The sequence below is a fragment of the Protopterus annectens genome, chromosome 5.part1, assembly GCF_019279795.1.
Source record: "Protopterus annectens isolate FY-2018-M chromosome 5.part1, PAN1.0, whole genome shotgun sequence".
NCBI lineage: Eukaryota > Metazoa > Chordata > Ceratodontiformes > Protopteridae > Protopterus > Protopterus annectens.
Window position 1 is genome coordinate 720,312,737 of NC_056736.1, and position 21,002 is coordinate 720,333,738.

A 21,002-nucleotide genomic window follows, 5' to 3' on the forward strand; every position below is an offset into this window, starting at 1 on the left:
CATGCTCTGATTTCTGGTAAATTTCATCAGTGTTTGCAGTGGTTGAATTATATTAGTTTGACTGTAATATAATTTCTGGAGTTATACTCTTTCTTCATGGCTGTGCAGCCTTGGTGCTAGTATATTCAGTTTCTGGGGCTGTGATGACAGAGGCCCCATGTCAGGGTGTGTGTTGGGGGTGAGGCCCACCATGTACAGAGTTTCTGGTTCTTTTAGACGATGAACATGAGGTGTATTTGTTTCATTTGTGATCACCTTATTAAGTTGTTTTTGTGTTTCAATGAAAGACATCAATGATGAAGTTTCACAACATATTTTATGTCGATATAAGTTCATTGGAGATGTAAAGGAATATAATATTTGTATAGTATATATTTATATCTGACAGTATGGCCTTTGAGGAAAGATATTTTGTTCCGTGAAACTAAAGTTTTTTTTTGAACACAGTAAACCATGGTGAAATTGGGGTTCTTGTGATGGGCTGGAACATAATTCTTTAAAACTGTCCTGTTGCCATTTTGCACTATTAGCAAGATTTACAAGTATTACCGGAGTCTTTTTTTTTTTTTTTCAAAAATTTTTTATTTTTCAAGTACAGTTGAATAAATTCCACAGTATTTGTATATGTCATCTTAAATAACTATGTACACTATTTACACCAACCTGACACTATAGCAGAGCTCAATATATACAATTACTTTATAGGTGTAACAATCCAGTTATCAGAGTGTATCTGTTCACTTATTGTAAAGTGTCAATCAATGATAAGAGCTTTTCCATGGATTGTTAATAATGGCTTAGGATGAATCCTTAATTCTTTAATTTTAATTTCCAACAATGCTGTGGTCTTCAGATGGCCGTAGAAGTCTTCCAAAGTTGGTATTGTGTTTGTATTCCATCTTCTTGTTACACACTTCCTTGAAATTGCAAGTATTGTTCAAACTAGATACATATTTGACTCATTCAAATGAAGACCTACATACATATTTAATAACACTAGAGCTTTAGATAAGTTAAACAATTCATTAAATAAAGCTTGTAAAAAAGTTTTTAATACCATTCCAAAATGGCTTAATTTCAACAGTCGAAAAAAATGTGATTCCAATCTGCATTGTTTATTTGCTCACACCTCCAACATATTACCTTTGTGGAAGAATTAATTTTAGTAGTTCTATCTGGAGTTAAGAATGCTCTGTGCAAGCATTTCCAATTAAAAACTTTCCAGTATTGTGTAAAGGATGTATGTTTTATTGATAATAAAATATTTGATTTAATTTCTTCAGTTAGCTGTAATGAGTGTCCTTTTGTTATATAATTCCAATATGAGGATTTGGGTGATGTTTTATAATTTATCAATATCTTATAAAATTTCAAAATACTATTTCCCATGTCATAATCATTATATATGATTTCATATAGGTATTTCATAAGTTTAGGTATTTCTTTAAATGAAGAATTACTAATTATTCTGCATAAATCTTGCGAATACTTCAGAATGCTTTGAATAGTTAGTCAATCTTGTTGTGGAATTTTGTATGCTGTTTCTGTTGTTTGCATATCCAGAACTTTTACTTCTTTGATACATTGAAACCAACAAACAAATCCTTTCTGTTCCCAGGAATTAATTATTTCTCTGTATATTTTATGTGGATAGCTCTTTGTAACTATGAATGGTGTTAAAAGATCAAACAAGATTTTTAAATCTATATTTGCATTAATAATTTTCTTAAATGAGTCAATGTAATAATTAATCATATGAGTTTTAGTGGGCTTAGTTATGTTATACTGCATACTAATACATAATATGTGCCATGGCAAATTGTTTTTATCTGTTATTTGAAATGTTTTTTGTAAATTAAATTCATTTATTGATATTACAGTTAGTAATTATTTTCAATTTGCAGAGTAATTTGAATTTATCCAATCTGAGATTGTTTTAGATATTGATGCTTTTATATATGTTTCTATATAAGGAAAGTTTAATCCTCCCTGTTTCCATTTTCTGATATGATGTATTAAAGCTATTCTGTTTCTTTTGGGAAACATAAAAATTTTATTAGGCATGAGTTTATTTCTTTGAGTATATTCCTTTCTGGTAACAGTTGTATTGCCAAAGCTATATATAGAATCTTGGGTAGTAAAACCATTTTTATTAACTGTTGTCTATCTTCAAATGTTAATTTTATACAGGATTCTGATTAATACTTTAAATTGTGTGTAGTGTTATAACATTGGCTTTCAGACTAACCCCACTATCCATACAGAACAAAGTGAGGATTTTGCCCACAGACTAGCCACCTGACAGCACCCTGTTGAATGGATGTCAGTCCTGAAAAAAAAACTTTTAAATTCTGACTTATCTATCAATATCTTCTAAAACTGGGGAACTTTAAAATTCCCCTGTCATTATAAACTTGCTTTCCTTATCTAAGTTAGTTCTAGCTTTTATCATTTCTAGGTACATTACTTTATAAAATACTGACTTCTTGAAATGTATAGCATTCTAAAAGATACTGTTAATGTACTACACCACCTGTTAAATACACTCTCTCTAGCCAGTTATATTACAGCATGAATGTTAAAGTTAAGTTTGTCTAATTTTTTTAAAGATTAATTTTTTTCAAAGATCAGGAAAAATTAGAATCAAAGCATGGAAGGCTTTGCCCCCACAAACACACATCGGTACCAAAATAGTCCATTGGGGATATTAGATATGGTGAAGACTTTTTGAAATGTGGGCATAAGATCCTGTCAAGGATCCACATCATCAGCGTGTTTACTGCCTGAGCCCTGCTCATTCAGAAGCTCGCTGTGAGAATTTTTCCTTCTTTGGCCAACAGGCCTAGATGGAAAGAAAGAAAGAAAGAAAGAAAGAAAGAAAGAAAGAAAGAAAGAAAGAAAGAGAAAGAAAGAAAGAAAGAAAGAAAGAAAGAAAGAAAGAAAGAGAAAGAAAGAATTCTTAGAGGCCTTCTCTCAGGGTCAGTGGCTTCTTCTTCCTTGGATACTTCTGTTCCATTTCTTCCCAATAATGCTGAGAGACAGACTTTTGAAGCTTTAGGCAGTGAGAAAGACAAGGACAAAGACAGGACTACAGAAAAATCCAGAGATGATGGTTCTAAAGCCACAGAAAAAAAGAAGAAAAAGGATGTCTTATTCTCCTATTCAGAATCCTCTGACTCAAAAAATGTCAAGGTCTCCTGGGCGTTTCCTACCCTTAACTCTGGTCCTGTGGCATCTGGGTTTACCTTAACCCCTTATACCTTCCTTGTGTGAATCAGAGACTGTTATTATCCCTGATCTCTCAAAGAGATTCTCTTTCTCAGGGTCCAGATCTTCCAAGATGGGAGCTCTCAACATTTCTGACTTTCAGACAACCCTCTGTTGCATCAGCCTGGTTCACTAGATCCTCCAGAAGCATCGTGAACATAGACTGAGGCATGGTGATAAAAGTCTTGGGTAAGGCCCAGGTAGACATGGTGATCATTCCCTCCCCCTCCTCTACACCAAGCTGGTTCTCCCACCCACCTTATAGCTGCCCCTTTCGTGGTCCCACTGATGGATTTGGTGATTGCAGAACCAAGGTTTTCCCCATTTGTCCCCTTGCAAGAATAGACAACCTTAAGTTATTTGGCACTGACAGCCTCTCTGACCCATTTGATTCTGAAATTGACACAATGATGCCCAGGATTTGATCCACTGATCCTGCTATCCTTGATATGGCGTTAAATTGGAGGTAATTTTCCTTGGCATTCAAGAGTATAAAGAAGATTTTGGCCTGACAATCCTCTTGGGATGAGATGATTCATATTCCTTGGCTCCATCCATACACCCTTATGTATCAGTACATTTAACATCTCATTATTAGTGCCAGCAACAGCCTACTTCAAAACGTTTGATTCTTGTCCCAGCAACAGCCTACTTCAGAACGTTTGATTCTTGTCCCAGCAACAGCCTACTTCAGAACGTTTGATTCTTGTCCCAGCAACAGCCTACTTCAGAACGTTTGATTCTTGTCCCAGCAACAGCCTACTTCAGAACGTTTGATTCTTGTCCCAGCAACAGCCTATTTCAGAATGTTTGATTCTTGTCCCAGCAACAGCCTATTTCAGAAAGCTTGATTCTTCCCTTATTCAAGGAGTAAATGACACCTCTGACTCTTCAATGCCTTCTCTACCTGAAGAGCACAGACAGTGCAGCTGTAAAAGGAGGCATGTGGACTGCCCACAGGAGTTTCTCACAGGAGGCACAGTCCTTTATGAGGGAGAAGGGTCCCCAGCTATCCCTATGAGTGCACTTTTTCTGATGTTTTGATGGAACTATTAAGGCAAAGGGGAAATGACCAATTGACTTCCGTACCACTGATGAGGAAATATTATTTGAGGATTTTGGGCCAGTTCCATATCCCTTCTGAGAATCCAGAAGATGCTTAAGCTTCTGGCTGGTGGCCAGTCATTATCAGTTCAAAGCCCTGGCATTTGGTCTCACCACAGCCCTCTGGATGTTCACTAAATGCATGGAAGTGGTGGCAACATATCTCCATTTGCAAGGGTTCCAAGCCTTTCTACTTGTGTGATTGTATCTTTCCAGGTGTTCCATAACTAAACAAGTAGCGCCTTAATCCAAGCAAGAAATTATTTGCTCCAGTTGTGTCAATTCTTTTGATCTCCGCGAACTGCAAAAAAAATCAGATTTGCAGCCCAGTCAGTCACTGGATGCTCTAAGGTGTCCATTGTCACAGATTGCAAAACTTCCTCCAGCAAGACTGACTTCCTTTCATGTTCAATTAAAACAGATCATGTCTCATCCAAATCCTCCAGCTTTTGTAATGCTTTGCTTTGCTAAGTTTTGTGACAGCCTCCATAATTCTGGTGCTACATGCAAGGTTTTTCATTAGGGTTTTGTAGTAGACCCTTTTAGTTCAGTGGTCACAGCTAAATTATTTTCTCCATTACCCCATCAAGCTATCTTCCCTTCTTCATCACAGCTCTTGGTGGATAACCATCCCCTGGTACTGCAAGGATGCCGATTTCTATTTCTACTATCTTCAGCCTGGGTGACCACAGATGCCTCTCCATTGGGTTATGTGGCATTATGAGGCTAGGACAGTTCAGGAAACATGGATTGGAAGGCCCACTTTCACATACACATTCTAAAGATGAGGGCAGTCCTTCTTGCCTTGCTGACTGCTCAGGACCACGTCCAGGATGTTTTTGCTGTCCAGCAGACAATACTTCTGTAGTCTAATACATCCACAAACAGAGGGAACTCAATCTTATCTGTGATGTTGAGACACCATGAGAGTATAATGGGCAACATCTTTAGGACTCTTTCTCATAACATCTTGCATTCCATTTTGATCCAGCATCCTAACAGGCAAGCTGAGTTGATGCATTCTCATGCCATATGATTGATCCCTCAACCAGACAGTAGCACTGGAAATCTTTAACCACTGGGGTCAGATTTGTCATGACTGTATCCATCTCCCACCAGTTCAAAGTGCAGCAGCTATTTTGCTGTGATCCATCAACAAAGGCAGTCACAATGGACATTCTAGTCCATATTTGGCCTCCTGGTTTCCTTTATGCCTATCCTTTGCCTCCATTGATAACATTTCTTCAGAAAGCAGCCATGTGCATGGCAAAATGTACTCTCATTGCCCCTTTTTGGCTCCAACAAGTTTGGTTATCTTACATGTTTTCTCATAATCCACAAACTCCTTGGGTCTTGAATCCCCTTCTGGATCTGCTGTCTCACCTGTCCAGCAAACATAACCTGGACATCAAGTCCCTCAAGTTAACCACATGGTTTCTCCAAGTCCAGTGATGGCTAAATGCCCTTTATTACCTTCTTGAGTGGTACACATATTGACAGCCTCACAGAAATCTTCCAATAGGGAAATATACAAGAGAAAATGGACAGTTTAGCAGTCTGGGTGATGGACCGTGGCCTTGACCCTTTTCAGCTTCCCTTCCCTCCATTCTAGATTTTCTATCAGGGTATTTTCAGTCCAATCTGATCCTGGCTATTCTACTTTTAAAGTGCAAGTGGCAGCTATTTCCAATTTTCACATTTGCTCAAATGATGCATCCATAGCATCACTGAAAGTGTCTCAAGCCTTTCTAAAAGGCACTTTTGTACTGAGACTTCCCATGAAAGATCCAGCACCTCCTTGGGACTTTACACTGATGTTGCAGGCTGTCATGCAAACTACATTTAAGCATGTCTCTACAGCCAAATTTAAATTCATATCTTGGAAAACTTGTTCTTGGTGGCTGTGACAATAGCCAGTTGGATTTCTAAACTTCTGTCTTTATTCCGCAACCATCCTTATTGATTATTTTCAAAGTCAGATATTTAAAACCAAATCCAAGCTTTGTGCCTCAAGTGTCTACAGAGTCACCCTTTAACCAACCACTTGTGTTTTTTTCCCTAACTATTCCAGTCATGGGGAATATACTTCACACTCTGTATTTGACCACTGGCAACTCAGATTTTATCTACATCACACAAGACACACTCCACTAGATCTGTTTCAACTTCCTTTGCCTTTTTCAAGCCTTCCTCATTGGATAATATTTGTATTGCAGCGACTTAGTCTAGTATGCATACCTTCAACAAGCATTACAAAGTGGATCTGATTTCTAGATCCAGGGCAAACTTTGACTTCACTAAAGATATCCTTCCATAATGTCACCTGGGATTGGGAATCCTGGTACCTTGGGACTCTGTCCCATTTGTCAAGATGGACAGAGAGGGCAACACAGGATAAGAACGTTATGTACTAACCATAATGCTAGACCTTTGTTGCCCTTCTCCATTTATCTCAACATCACACCCTTCTTCCCCCATCTAAATTGACATAACACCTTATTTGTTTATTTCTGGAGGATCATAATGAACCACACCTGAAGTCATTAATCATACAAGTCTTTGGTCCCTTATTTGTATCTCTCTGAATATGGGGGTGTTTTCTTTCTAGATATATTCCCATCTGCCTTAGGGCAGACTTGATATGAGGAGTAACTGTTGCATTATGGGAGAGGGGAGCTCGAGCACTGGACAAAGTTCTGATAGTCTTGTCAGTTCAGATCTGCCTTGAGGTAGATAACCCATCTACTGAGGTGGGCGGAGGTGGGCAGCAAGGATCTAGCATTATGGTAAGTACATGCCTTTTGTTTCATAGTTTTTCCTTGGAAATGTCCTAACACTGACAGCATTTCTGATGCTAAAAGAATGTAAATTTGAAATGTAGAAAAAACACAGAGAACAAGAGAAAGACCTGTCATCTAGGCTGTTTTTGCTACAAGGGAAATTTAGACATAAAGAAGGTAGAATGTAGACTAGGAATTCCACTAAAAAAATGTTAAATGCCTAAGTAGAAGGCATTTGTCTGAAGTAATTGATAAAGCAGTACATATTCAGCACCATTTCAGACTAATTATCCTACAATGACCCAAAAAGTACAGACTTAATTTTCTGTTTGACATTTAAGAATAGTTTGTAAAAGGCAAACTGGACCTCATTGTCCAGCCATGCTAGAGCAGACTGAGCATCAGCTTGTGATGACCACACAGTTTTAACCGAATAACAATCATTTCTTTATATTCCACTTTGCTAGGCTGCACTGGCCGTTTGGATTACAATTCTCCGTTTCATGGGTGACCTGCCAGAGCCAAAGTACCACACAGCAATGAGTGATGGCAGTGAAAAAATTCCTGTTATGACAAAGATTTACGAAACTCTAGGGAAGAAGACTTACAAAAGAGAGTTGCAAGCCCTACAGGGAGAAGGGGAGGTATGTACAATGAGTGAGCCAAAAAAAAAAACACATTCAGAACTTCCTATAAACAGCAGTATTGGAAATGTGTGTGGTTGTTTTCAGCAGTAATGTGTACTGAATGGAAATCAACCTGATAAGGACAGACTTATAAGTGAACTACATGTTAATTTTTTGTATACTTTACTCTTCAACTGCATATGGTAATTTTATTCTGCAGCAGTAAGTATTGTATTTATGAAGTTTTATTTACTTTATATAACAGAGGTGAGGTGGCATTGTAGTGCAGTGGATGGTATTGTCACCTTACAGCAAGAGGTTCCCTGGTTTAATTCTTGGCTGGCGTGCATTCTGTGTTGAGTCTACATGTCCCTGTGTTGGCACGGGTTTCTTCCAGGTGTTCCAGTTTCCGCCCACATTCCAAAGACATGCAGTAGGTGGACCGGACACTCTAAAATGACCATAGGAGTGAGTGTGTGATGTGGAAGAATTACCACGGCAGGGCTAGCTATCCAGGAGTGTAATCCTTGACTCTAGATGATTGTCACTGTTGAAGTGACACCCTGACCCATGTGCAAAAATGGGAAAAGGGGTGATGGATGGATGCATTTCCTTACATAACTCATCTATTCTGTTTTACAAGTTGTTTACAAATGTGTTCTAGGATTACAAATATATTGTTTTTATTGTGTTTATGTATTTGTATCTATGTAGGAGCTTTTCTTCCCAGGCCTCCACTGAAAATGGACATATATCCAGTTGGACTAGCCCGGTCAACAAATGTAAAATAAAATAAAATAAATAAAAATAAACATAATAAGAAAGAAAATCATCATGAGGTAGGTAATGCAGTGGTGAGTGATTTAACAGTCCATGCAGTGAAGAGCCAGGGTCACAGTGCTGAGATGAATTGTACTGGTTCATCTAGAAGACCTGTATCAGATGAACCATAGTTGTGTTATATACTGCATGCCTGAAGCACATAGCATGCCCAGTGCTTCAGTCTTAACCCTAAAGCACAATACATGTACAAACAGGCATTCAAAGATGTAGGTAAGAGACCTTCTGTACACTGAGCCATCCTAGTGCAACAGCTGGACTCCACCCCTCACTCCCCATACATCTTCCCTTCCTCTTCATCAGCTGTCTTAGACACCCTGACACAGTTTGTAGGCTTACAATTTTAGCTTTTCTGTTGCTGTGCATTTTAGTGCCCTTTCCAGACTTAATCTCCCTTTTGGTGATGGTATTTAGTGCTTCCTTCTAAAAATCGTACACGTTAGTATTAACTCATCTCAGTTTTGGTGGAGATACATGCCCTTTTCTTTCCTCTCCTTTGTCTTCCTTCTGCACACTGTCTGTTCCTGGACAGTGTACTTGCTTCTTGTCACATCACGGCAAATTTTGTTGTACTGAATCATATTGAATTATAACTAGGGGTTTGAAAAAAGTAACTGTAAAACCTTTAGCAGATGAATTTGTTGGGTGATGGCATTTTGTTAACGGGTTTCTTAATGACTCAGACTTCCCACAACTATATTTCCTTTTCATCATGGCATTAAATCTTCTTCCCCAGTCATTTATTGGTTCTTTAGTCAACTGTATATATGTGTGTTTGTGTGTGTGTGTGTGTGTGTGTGTGTGTGTGTGTGTGTGTGCGCGCGCACACACACACATATATGAAATAACAAAATAGCAAACTATGCATTCACGTTAACACGAACAAAACTTTATTTCGACACATAAAATATGACTAACCGCTTTCACCCAATAAAAAGGGCATCATCAGAGTCAAATTACTAATGTAGATCACCTCTTTTTATATCAATAAAGTGACAATGTAAATATCTTATACGCCCCCATTAATTCCATCAGTCACATCTGCATGCTCCTAAACTTTGATACGCATTAAACATTTACACTTATTTTTCTTACATAACCTCATATCCTTCTTTGTCATATTTTAGTAAATACGTGCAATATACTTAAAGCCTACTAAAACATGCATTGAAATGCAGTAAACATACAATATAATAAAAATATATAAAAATATGTAAAAAATATAAAAAAAGCAATAAAAGGCATAATGAAAAACCCACAGGAATGCATTCAAATGTGGTTTTCCTTCTTATGATGTTATTATTACACCTGTCCTGCTCTGTATTTCAGAATTCCTGAATTTGAAATACAGTCATTAATTCCTGGTTCTTGTTTAGCATTCAGTCTTATCTGACACTCAATTTAATTTAGGCCCCCCTTTCTCTAATATTGACTTTGTCGATAACAAAAAATATGATTTTTTTTAATTTGTACATACTGTACTATGCATATATAAAGAACTACTTTTTTTATTCTTAGTGTCTTAGTGTCATGAACATGTTTGGAGATTCTGTCTCTCATTCTCCTAAATTGAATTTGCATTTGCTTTTTTCAGCATAAACTCCAGCATTACCAATGGCTAAGATTGATGGATTGAAAAGGAAAAGTACTTTTATTCCCCCTAACAATCCACTGGTGTTTGCTTTTGAACATATTTGTGAGGGAAAATTTAGAAAGATTAGTAATACTGATATGATCCTGACAATTTAACCATGAAAGAAAGAATTTGTCTGAGTGAATTGATGTACAACAAGGACTATAGAGTCATGAAACCAGATAAAGGTGGGGGGTTAGTCATCATGACACAAATGGACTATGTGTGTAAAATGTACAACATTTTAAATGATATATTTACATATGAAAGGGTATCCCAAAATTAGATTAACAGAGCATATGCCAAGATTGATTTGTTTTTGGATGATTCTTTCTGTTAGGAGGTGATTACAAAAGATGAGATGGATTATCTGACAGTGGAAGCTCCGGGTATTCCGGCTATGTTCAGGATACCAAAGATACACAACAATCAGACTGACCCCCTCCCCATTTAGACCTATAGTGTCCGCAAAGGGGTCTAAGACTGAAACAATGTCAGCTTATATAGACACACAAACTCAATCAAATGAAACTAGAAACAAAATAAAAAGAAAACATCAGAACCAGGAGACAATAAAATCCAAGCACAAGATGGCAGCTTTAGCCCTTTCACTCACTTTAATCCAACTGAGCTTCTTCAGAAAAATTACCTCACACACTCCATTCATTTAAATATAACATGTCACAAGATCACGTGACTCAAACCTTAATTAAATTAATATAAAACTAAATGAATAAGTAAATGAATATAAGAATATAAATGTAAATCAATTTGTATACGCAAATATATGTTTTGTTATATAAAAACAATTCAGTAATAATAATTTCATACCAATAAAATTATAAAGGTAATTATCTAAGCTCTGCTGATAACAAAAAACATTTGATGTTAATAGTGCCATTAAGAGCAGGTGTTTGATCTGCTATTAAAGATATTTGCCATACACTTTCATGACATTCAAGTAACATCTTGTAATCCCCAGTGAATAAATCAGAATTAACTCTTTCTAACACAAAAAAGCAAAACTTCTTAAAAGAGGGACAAATACTGGCATGAACTGCTAAATCATTAGTAATGCCCTTCTTTTTATGGCCAAACAATGCTCATAGATCCTTTTGTTAAGGGCTCTAATAGTCTAGCTGATATAAAAACAGTCACACAACATTCGTGGTGTTACAGGTATATCGGTCTCTAGCCCAAAAGGTCCTACCAATGTGTTTAAATTCAATACAGGAAACATTACTAATGAACCTACATTGTTTACATCATCCACATGAAAAACTACGTAAAATATTGGATCTTCTAACTGGAACTGCACTTTTGTTGTTTTCTAATATAGACTTGATGTTTATACTCTTTTTGTAAGTAAAGAGTAGTTTGTCCCCCACAATCTTAACTAGTTCTGTATTCCCCATTATAACTTTCCAATAATCCAAAATAATGCTTTTAATGTATCATCTGATTACAAATAGGAAAGGCAAGGGAATAATTGTTAGAATTTCTACGTGGATCAATCAGGTGAGCATTTCTCTCTCTGTTTCTAATTTTCAAAATAGGACAAGCTGAGGTGCCTCTAATCCCTAAAACTTCCTTAACTATGTTACTAAGCCAACTTGAATCATAGCCCCTTTGTACAAAAAACTGCATGAGTTTCTGTACTTCAATGGCAAAAACTGATTGTTCGCTAGTCAACCTACTGAGGTGTATAAACTGACCTTTAATAACCCCACTTTTCATGTGACTAGGGTGTAAACTTTCTTTATGTAAGTATTGGTTTACAAAAGTGGTCTTCCTAAAAATCTGACTTACAAAACATTGGGAAGAAATAAATGTACGTCCAAAAAAATCAATGGACTTACCAAAATCTCCAACTGTAAATCTTAAAAAATCAGTGGTATGATTTAGATACTCAACAAATGCCAAAAAACCAACCTGATCACCCTTCCAAAAGAAGATCAAATAATCAATGTAACATCTATAAAACAAAATGTTATCCAAATAAGGGGGAATATATATAGATGTTTTAATTCTCAATTGGCCATAACCAAGTTGGTAAAGGAAGGAGCTACCCTTGACCTCATTGCAACTCCAGATGTCTGTTGAAAAAAACAGTTGCAAATTAAAAAAAAATGTTGGTTAGAATCAATTCCATCAAAGTGCAAACAGTGTTAATAATGTTGTTTTCAAAAGATGTATGTTGTGTTAAATACTACCTCAAATATTCTAAACCAATTTCTTTATTAATGCTGGTATACAATGAAATGACATCAAGACTAACAAAACAAAAGTCACCAAAAATTTCAACTTCACTTAGCAGTTCTAATAAATGCCAAGAGTCACATAAGTAAAACCTAGACTCTTGTACTACTGGATTAAGTAAACTATCCAGCCAAATAGAAATAGGCTCAGTCTTAGAGTAAGCAGCAGACACTATAAGTCTAAAAGGGGGGTTGGTACGATCTTTATGTACCTTTGGTATACCAAAAAACACAGCCATCTTGGGATATTCGACTTGTAAATATTCATAAGTGTCAAAATCAAAACATTCTTCACAAAATAAATTGAATAACATTGTGTCAAGTTTCAAAAAAACAGCTTTTGATGAAATCACTGTTAACCACCTTATAACATTCATCATTGTTTAATAAAGCCAAAATGGCTTCTTCATACTTTGCTGTTTTCATAACCACTATTGAACCCCCCTTGTCTGCTTTCATAACTCTAAGCTCATTGTTTTTACTTAAATTACCAAGAGCCCTTCTTTCACCTTGGGATGAGTTAGAAACATAAGTATTTCCCCTTAAGTTTCTTAACTGTAGTTCACAAAGTGTACCAAACACCCGTATAGTGGAATGTAAGGCTGGGTTATAGGTACTTCTTTTCTTAAAATTAATTAATTCTTTACAAACCACTGAAGTGTTGTCAAAAATAAATTTTAAGTTAAGTTTCCTTAAATATAACCTAAAACCTACAATCAACCTTGCAACATTAACAGTGTTAGATGGAATAAAAGAAAAAACACATTTCAAAACAGAAACTGCATCCTCAGTTAATTCTTCACCACTTAAATTCAAAACATTGATGTCAAATGTAGTTCCTTTTCCGACCCTTCCCCTTCCCTTTGTTCTTGGTCTGGAGGTTTCATTCCAAGCCAGAGCTTTAATTATTTTAATAAAGGTTTGTTTCATTTTAACTTATATCAGCTTTGGTGGCAGACTTGTTCCTTAGCCTGTATTTCAATTCCAGGAATCCTGACATACAGAGAAAGACAGTTGATGCCCTTTTGGTTGGGTGAAAGCGCCTAGTCAAAGTGTATGTATTGAAATAAACTTTAATGCAAACGGGTAGTTTGTTATTTTGTTATTTTATTTTGTTTTTTCAAGCCGCAAGGAGTGACAAAACTGTGATATTGTGGTTTATATATATATATATATATATATATATATATATATATATATATATATACACACACACACACACACACACACACACACACACACACACACACACATACATATAGGTCTATGTTTCTTGATAGAAATTTCACAATCTCGAACAAGCAACATAGAAACCCACTTAAGCGAAAGTGCACTACATCGAAAGTGCACTTTTGCAAAAGCCGATTCAAAACAAACTACTTTAAACACTATTTTGCAGGGAGGGCAAGCCCCCCTGCACCCCCATGTGGGGGGTTGTGCCCCTTCACCCCCCTACTTAACTATACTAACTCCAAGATCGCACTACAGTGGGGAAAAGGATATATTTCCTTATCCGCACTGTAATGTGCTACGGTAAATCGGCTTATATGAAAGTGCACTGTCGATGTAGTGCACTTTTGCTTAAATGGGTTTGATCTTCTGTTTGTCGAAAACGTGTGTTTTCAAAAAACAGAAGTAAGTAGACCCATGCACAGAGAATGAATATTGGCTTGTTTTTTTTACAGGGGAAGAAGCTCCACTGTGCCCCCACATCCACTGCTATTTAAAACTACTGACTCAGACATCACACGATTGTTGGGGAAAGGGCAAATTTGCCAACCCCAAGAATTGTCCGAGCTGCTACTTTTATCATCCGGTGTTGATTATCTGTTTAGTTGACCAAATTGTGTCAAATAAATATCTGTTGACCAAAGCAGTGTTTGACAAAAGTACTAGAACGCATACATGTATATGGGTGCACTGAAATTAAATAAAACACCCAAAAATCGACATCTACAAAGCTGACCACAAAAAAAGTCAACTTTGCAAACGTCGACACACCACTAAGGATCCACTGAACAACAATCTCACCACATGCAAACCTTCAACTTTAAAAAATAAAGTAAACATAATTTTTTATAGGGTGGCAAGCCCTCCTGCACCTCATGCCCCCTGCTAATTATAGTAACTCTGAGATCAGACAGTCTTGGAGAAAGATCCTGATCTGATGAAGTCTATGATGAAAATGTACTAGTGTATGTCAGCGTTAATGTCTTGTGCAACATTGCTGGTCCTGTGGTTTACGTTTAAATAAATTGTGTGGTTTGCAGTGGAAATAGTTATCTGAGTGCATCTTTTTGGATTATTTTTATTTTCCTGATCATAGGCAAAATGGATCTTTGGAGAAGCCTACTTACCTGGTTATCAAACAAACAAATGAATAAATTAGTTTCGGACATCAGGACCATGCGTAAAGAAGGCTCAGTTTACAAGCACAAGACGTGTCCTTTTCAGGGCGAAGACTCTTATATCCTGGATCTTAGGGGGCATCTCTTTGACTTAATGCCATTAAACCTGCTGTTTGCAGAAGGAGGCTTTAAAATGTGCGTGAGCTATGAACTATGAGGTTTACTATCAAATGACTGAAAATCAAAAAACTGAATCCCAAAAAGACTGAAAATTCAAAATATTTAATACATTTTTAATGCAAGGGACAAGCCCCCCTGCTGCCATCATGTGGGCAGCTGTGCCCTCCCCACCCCTCCTGCTAATATATATATATATATATATATATATATATATATATATCTATACCAACTGCAAGATCGCACAACAGTGGAGAAAGGGCAAATTCCATCATTCGATATTTTGAATTTCAGTCTTCAGTATTCAGTCTTTTGATTTTCAGTCATTTGATAGTAAACCAAACTACGATACTGATACCTCTCAACCTGCATATCTTGTAAATACGAACAGTCTCCAAGGGATGGCAATGGTGCTTCTGTCTCCAAAGCAGCATGACAGTGCTGTAGCTGAAGATAGAGGGATAAAGCCCTGACCATGACCCAGGTGACCCTGATTCAGCAATTGGTCTGGCACTTGCTAGAGCTGGCTGGGAAGAGATAGAAATGAAGAGGATGAGACCATTCAGTTCTTTCTAGAAGGTGGGTGTGGGAATGGATATCTGCTACAGGCATTCCTAACCTTCCATCTTGCCAGGTTATGTGGTGACCAGACTCTAGGTTATTGGCACTATAACGGGAAACTTAGCGTTGCTTTAATAGGCTGGTCTTCTAAAGAGTTTTAAGGCCAACTAGAATGGGGTCTATACAAACCTTTAGAGAAAGAATAGCAGCTTTAAAAAAATACAGAAGGAAAGATTTAAGGGAGCCTTGACAAACCTGAGTGGAAAAGGAACAATCAGAAAATTAAATTAAAGAGAACATGATAAGAGATAACTTACAGGAGCCACCCCACTCAGTCATTTCTACAGACCTGTTCCTTGTGAGTCCATATGCCAGATCAGTGCCAAAAAGTAAATACTGCAACCATGGATAGCCTTCCATTTAGCTGCTGTTCTTGTTAGCTGATACTGGCATTGGGATCACCCATTTCCTACTAAAGCCCTTTGTAGCTGTCCCTGTTGTATGGTTACCAACTGTCAATTCCTTGATTTTCCAAAGTCACTTAATATTATCAGTCACTTGTAAGTTGTAACTAATCTTGTCATTTATCTGAAACACTGAATATCTCACTAACTGTATACAAGATGTCAGATGGAAACAATCTCTTCTCAAAACCCCTTCATTATGCATCCTGCGAAACTTTCTTTTACGACATTTGCTATTTTTATTATTTAGCAACACATGCAGGAGTACTGCAATATATTCGAAACAGTACAACCTGCAACTGGTTCTTCTAATGGTGTTTCACTTCACAGCACCTGCTAAACACCAATAAAGCCAAAGCAATGTTATTTTTCCCATGCAAAAATATCTCTAACAATCAATCTAGCTGCCTTAGAGATGACAGTTACCATTCCATGATACCCTTTGCAAAGATTCTTTTTTTAATTTTTCTAAATGCTTAGGTTTTTTACATACCTTAATTGGAATGGACCCCATTCCTAAGTTAGGGAATAAATGAAGGTAATTAAATTAGTACTGTTTACGTATTTGATATTAGCCAAGAGTGCTCTTTTCAGCACCCACAATGTGCCCAGAATTGTCCCCTTCTGTAATTCATATGGGGTTACATGTATTGTCAGAATATCTATGTATGACTGTAAAATCTTTTTTTTTTTTTTTTTTATAATCCTGCTGCTCCTTCTACTATTGGAAGTATCTGGGTATTTTTCTTCCCCATTATTATGTTTATAAGTCCTGGTATTCTAAGAATGTGTGTCTCGAAATGTAAGAAATTATAATTGCTGGTTCTGTTTTTGAATTGCTGATAATGGGTGATCCCATGTGATCTAAACTTCATCTCTGCTGATAATACTTTGTGGTTCATGTTTCCAGTATTTCTCAGATACTTCTATATTGCAGCGTTTGCATGATCCCCAATTTAACAGGTTTGCCACATTACTAACCCTCAGCCATGAGTGTATCAAACCCTGCAGTGAGATGTGTGACTGTTTCCAGTCCTGTTTTACAGAACCTGCATTTGTTGGTTTCTCCCATTTTTTTCAGTGGACTTTGTAAAACAACATGTATATAGCCTGCTATCTTCGACCACCATTATTAGCCTTTCGTCTCTAGGTATCCGTTCACATCGCTTTAAAAATTCTTGTATTAAGTCTTTTTTAAACACCTTTATTAAAATATGGCTTAACACAAGTATATATTCGCAGAAAAGAAAAGAAACCATATTCACATTTTTTCATTTACATACACTGTACATAACATCTTTTCTTAACTTGTAACTGTCATCAGTCCATCATAACATAATTTAGTTCCTGCCTTCCCTTAAACCTAACTGCTTCTCCTCCTCCTGAACATTATTATGCATGTATTGTTCCCACAATTCCCATTATTTCTATGTAATTTGCTTCTTGCCTTTTCTAAAGATACCTCTTCCGGTTCTTTTATCCTTTGTATAATATTCAATACTTCAAACACAATTGGTTTAGACTTTGATTTCCATTTTCTAGTAATTGCTTTTTTGGCAACCAACAGAATTAAACTTAATAAGGCCTTACTGTGTATAGGCATTTCAGCTCCTTTGTCCCACCTGAAAACAATCATATTCTTGGTTATAGCTATTTGCTCTCCCAAGAGTATTCTGTAGGGAATTTTTGAAATTGGCCAACTCATTACACTCCAAAAGCATATGCTCCAGTTACCTCTTTCTTTCCCACCACACCTACAACATTTGCCATCTACCTGAGGAAAAAGTCTGCTTGGGGTATGAAATTACCTATACAAAAACTTCCAATCAAAGATCTTAAACCTTCTGGACTTTGATGCATACTTGGAAGCCATACATATGTCCTACCGCTGTTCTCTTGTAAATTGGTTTTCCAGTCTCTCTTCCCAATATTTTCTAACCTCCTCTGATCAATTCTTATTATTTTTATAGTTATCATGCAATAATTTGCATGCTGTAGTAATTATCCCTTTTTTAAATAGCAGCTTCTGTTATACAGTTAACTAAAAACTCTACTAGAGCAGGTCTTTCACTTAAGCTTCCCCATGACTTTCCCTTTACCTAAACTTTTAATATCAGTCTGTGTTATGGAAGGCAGTCTCTAACCTATACTTTTAATATCAATCTGTGGTATGGAAGGCAGTCTCTAACCTATACTTTTAATATCAATCTGTGGTATGGAAGGCAGTCTCTAACCTATACTTTTAATATCAATCTGTGGTATGGAAGGCAGTCTCTAACCTATACTTTTAATATCAATCTGTGGTATGGAAGGCAGTCTCTAACCTATACTTTTAATATCAATCTGTGGTATGGAAGGCAATCTCTAGCCTATACTTTTAATATCAATCTGTGGTATGGAAGGTAATCTCTAACCTATACTTTTAATATCAATCTGTGGTATGGAAGGCAGTCTCTAACCTATACTTTTAATATCAATCTGTGGTATGGAAGGCAATCTCTAACCTATACTTTTAATATCAATCTGTGGTATGGAAGGCAGTCTCTAACCTATACTTTTAATATCAATCTGTGGTATGGAAGGCAGTCTCTAACCTATACTTTTAATATCAATCTGTGGTATGGAAGGCAGTCTCTAGCCTATACCTTTAATATCAATCTGTGGTATGGAAGGCAGTCTCTAACCTATACGTTTAATATCAATCTGTGGTATGGAAGGCAGTCTCTAGCCTATACGTTTAATATCAATCTGTGGTGTGGAAGGCAGTCTCTAACCTATAGTTTTAATATCAATCTGTGGTATGGGAGGTAGTCTCTAACCTATATTTTTAATATCAATCTGTGGTATGGAAGGCAGTCTCTAACCTATAGTTTTAATATCAATCTGTGGTATGGAAGGCAGTCTCTAGCCTATACTTTTAATATCAATCTGTGGTATGGAAGGCAGTCTCTAACCTATACTTTTAATATCAGTCTGTGGTATGGAAGGCAGTCTCTAACCTATACTTTTAATATCAATCTGTGGTATGGAAGGCAGTCTCTAACCTATACTTTTAATATCAATCTGTGGTATGGAAGGCAGTCTCTAGCCTATACTTTTAATATCAATCTGTGGTATGGAAGGCAGTCTCTAACCTACACTTTTAATATCAATCTGTGGTATGGAAGGCAATCTCTAGCCTATACTTTTAATATCAATCTGTGGTATGGAAGGCAGTCTCTAGCCTATACTTTTAATATCAATCTGTGGTATGGAAGGCAGTCTCTAACCTATACTTTTAATATCAATCTGTGGTATGGAAGGCAGTCTCTAGCCTATACTTTTAATATCAATCTGTGGTATGGAAGGCAGGCTCTAACCTATACTTTTAATATCAATCTGTGGTATGGAAGGCAGTTTCTAACCTATACTTTTAATATCAATCTGTGGTATGGAAGGCAGTCTCTAACCTATACTTTTAATATCAATCTGTGGTATGGAAGGCAGTCTCTAACCTATGCTTTTAATATCAATCTGTGGTATGGAAGGCAGTCTCTAACCTATACTTTTAATATCAATCTGTGGTATGGAAGGCAGTCTCTAACCTATACATTTAATATCAATCTGTGGTGTGGAAGGCAGTCTCTAACCTATAGTTTTAATATCAATCTGTGGTATGGAAGGCAGTCTCTAACCTATAGTTTTAATATCAATCTGTGGTATGGAAGGCAGTCTCTAACCTATAGTTTTAATATCAATCTGTGGTATGGAAGGCAGTCTCTAGCCTATACTTTCAATATCAATCTGTGGTATGGAAGGCAGTCTCTAACCTATACTTTTAATATCAATCTGTGGTATGGAAGGCAGTCTCTAACCTATACTTTTAATATCAATCTGTGGTATGGAAGGCAGTCTCTAACCTATACTTTTAATATCAATCTGTGGTATGGAAGGCAATCTCTAGCCTATACTTTTAATATGAATCTGTGGTATGGAAGGCAGTCTCTAACCTATACTTTTAATATCAATCTGTGGTATGGAAGGCAATCTCTAGCCTATACTTTTAATATCAATCTGTGGTATGGAAGGCAATCTCTAGCCTATACTTTTAATATCAATCTGTGGTATGGAAGGCAGTCTCTAATTTATACTTTTAATATCAATCTGTGGTATGGAAGGCAGTCTCTAACCTATACTTTTAATATCAATCTGTGGTATGGAAGGCAGTCTCTAACCTATACTTTTAATATCAATCTGTGGTATGGAAGGCAGTGTCTAACCTATACTTTTAATATCAATCTGTGGTATGGAAGGCAGTCTCTAACCTATACTTTTAATATCAATCTGTGGTATGGAAGGCAGTCTCTAACCTATACTTTTAATATAAATTTGTGGTATAGAAGGCGGTCTCTAACCTATACTTTTAATATCAATCTGTGGTATGGAAGGCAATCTCTAGCCTATAGTTTTAATATCAATCTGTGGTATGGAAGGCAGTCTCTAGCCTATACTTTTAATATCAATCTGTGGTATGGAATGCAGTCTCTAACCTATACTTTTAATATCAATCTGTGGTATGGAAGGCAGGCTCTAATCTATACTTTTAATATCAATCTGTGGTATGGAAGGCAGTCTCTAACCTATACTTTTAATATCAATCTGTGGTATGGAAGGCAATCTCTAGCCTATACTTTTAATATCAATCTGTGGTATGGAAGGCAGTCTCTAACCTATACTTTTAATATCAATCTGTGGTATGGAAGGCAGTCTCTAGCCTATACTTTCAATATCAATCTGTGGTATGGAAGGCAGTCTCTAACCTATACTTTTAATATCAATCTGTGGTATGGAAGGCAGTCTCTAACCTATACTTTTAATATCAATCTGTGGTATGGAAGGCAGTCTCTAACCTATACAGTTAATATCAATCTGTGGTATGGAAGGCAATCTCTAGCCTATACTTTT

General features: G+C 36.6%; 1 protein-coding gene across 1 annotated transcript in view; it reads left to right on the plus strand.

Annotated features, from left to right (window-relative positions):
- The window catches only part of MYO7A (myosin VIIA), a 1,588,820-nt gene that overhangs the window by 795,609 nt on the left and 772,209 nt on the right, over positions 1-21,002 (plus strand). Inside the window, exon 25 of the mRNA XM_044073349.1 lies at positions 7,619-7,795. Within this exon, the coding sequence (XP_043929284.1) occupies positions 7,619-7,795 (177 nt within the window). The remainder of the gene's footprint in view (positions 1-7,618; positions 7,796-21,002) is intronic.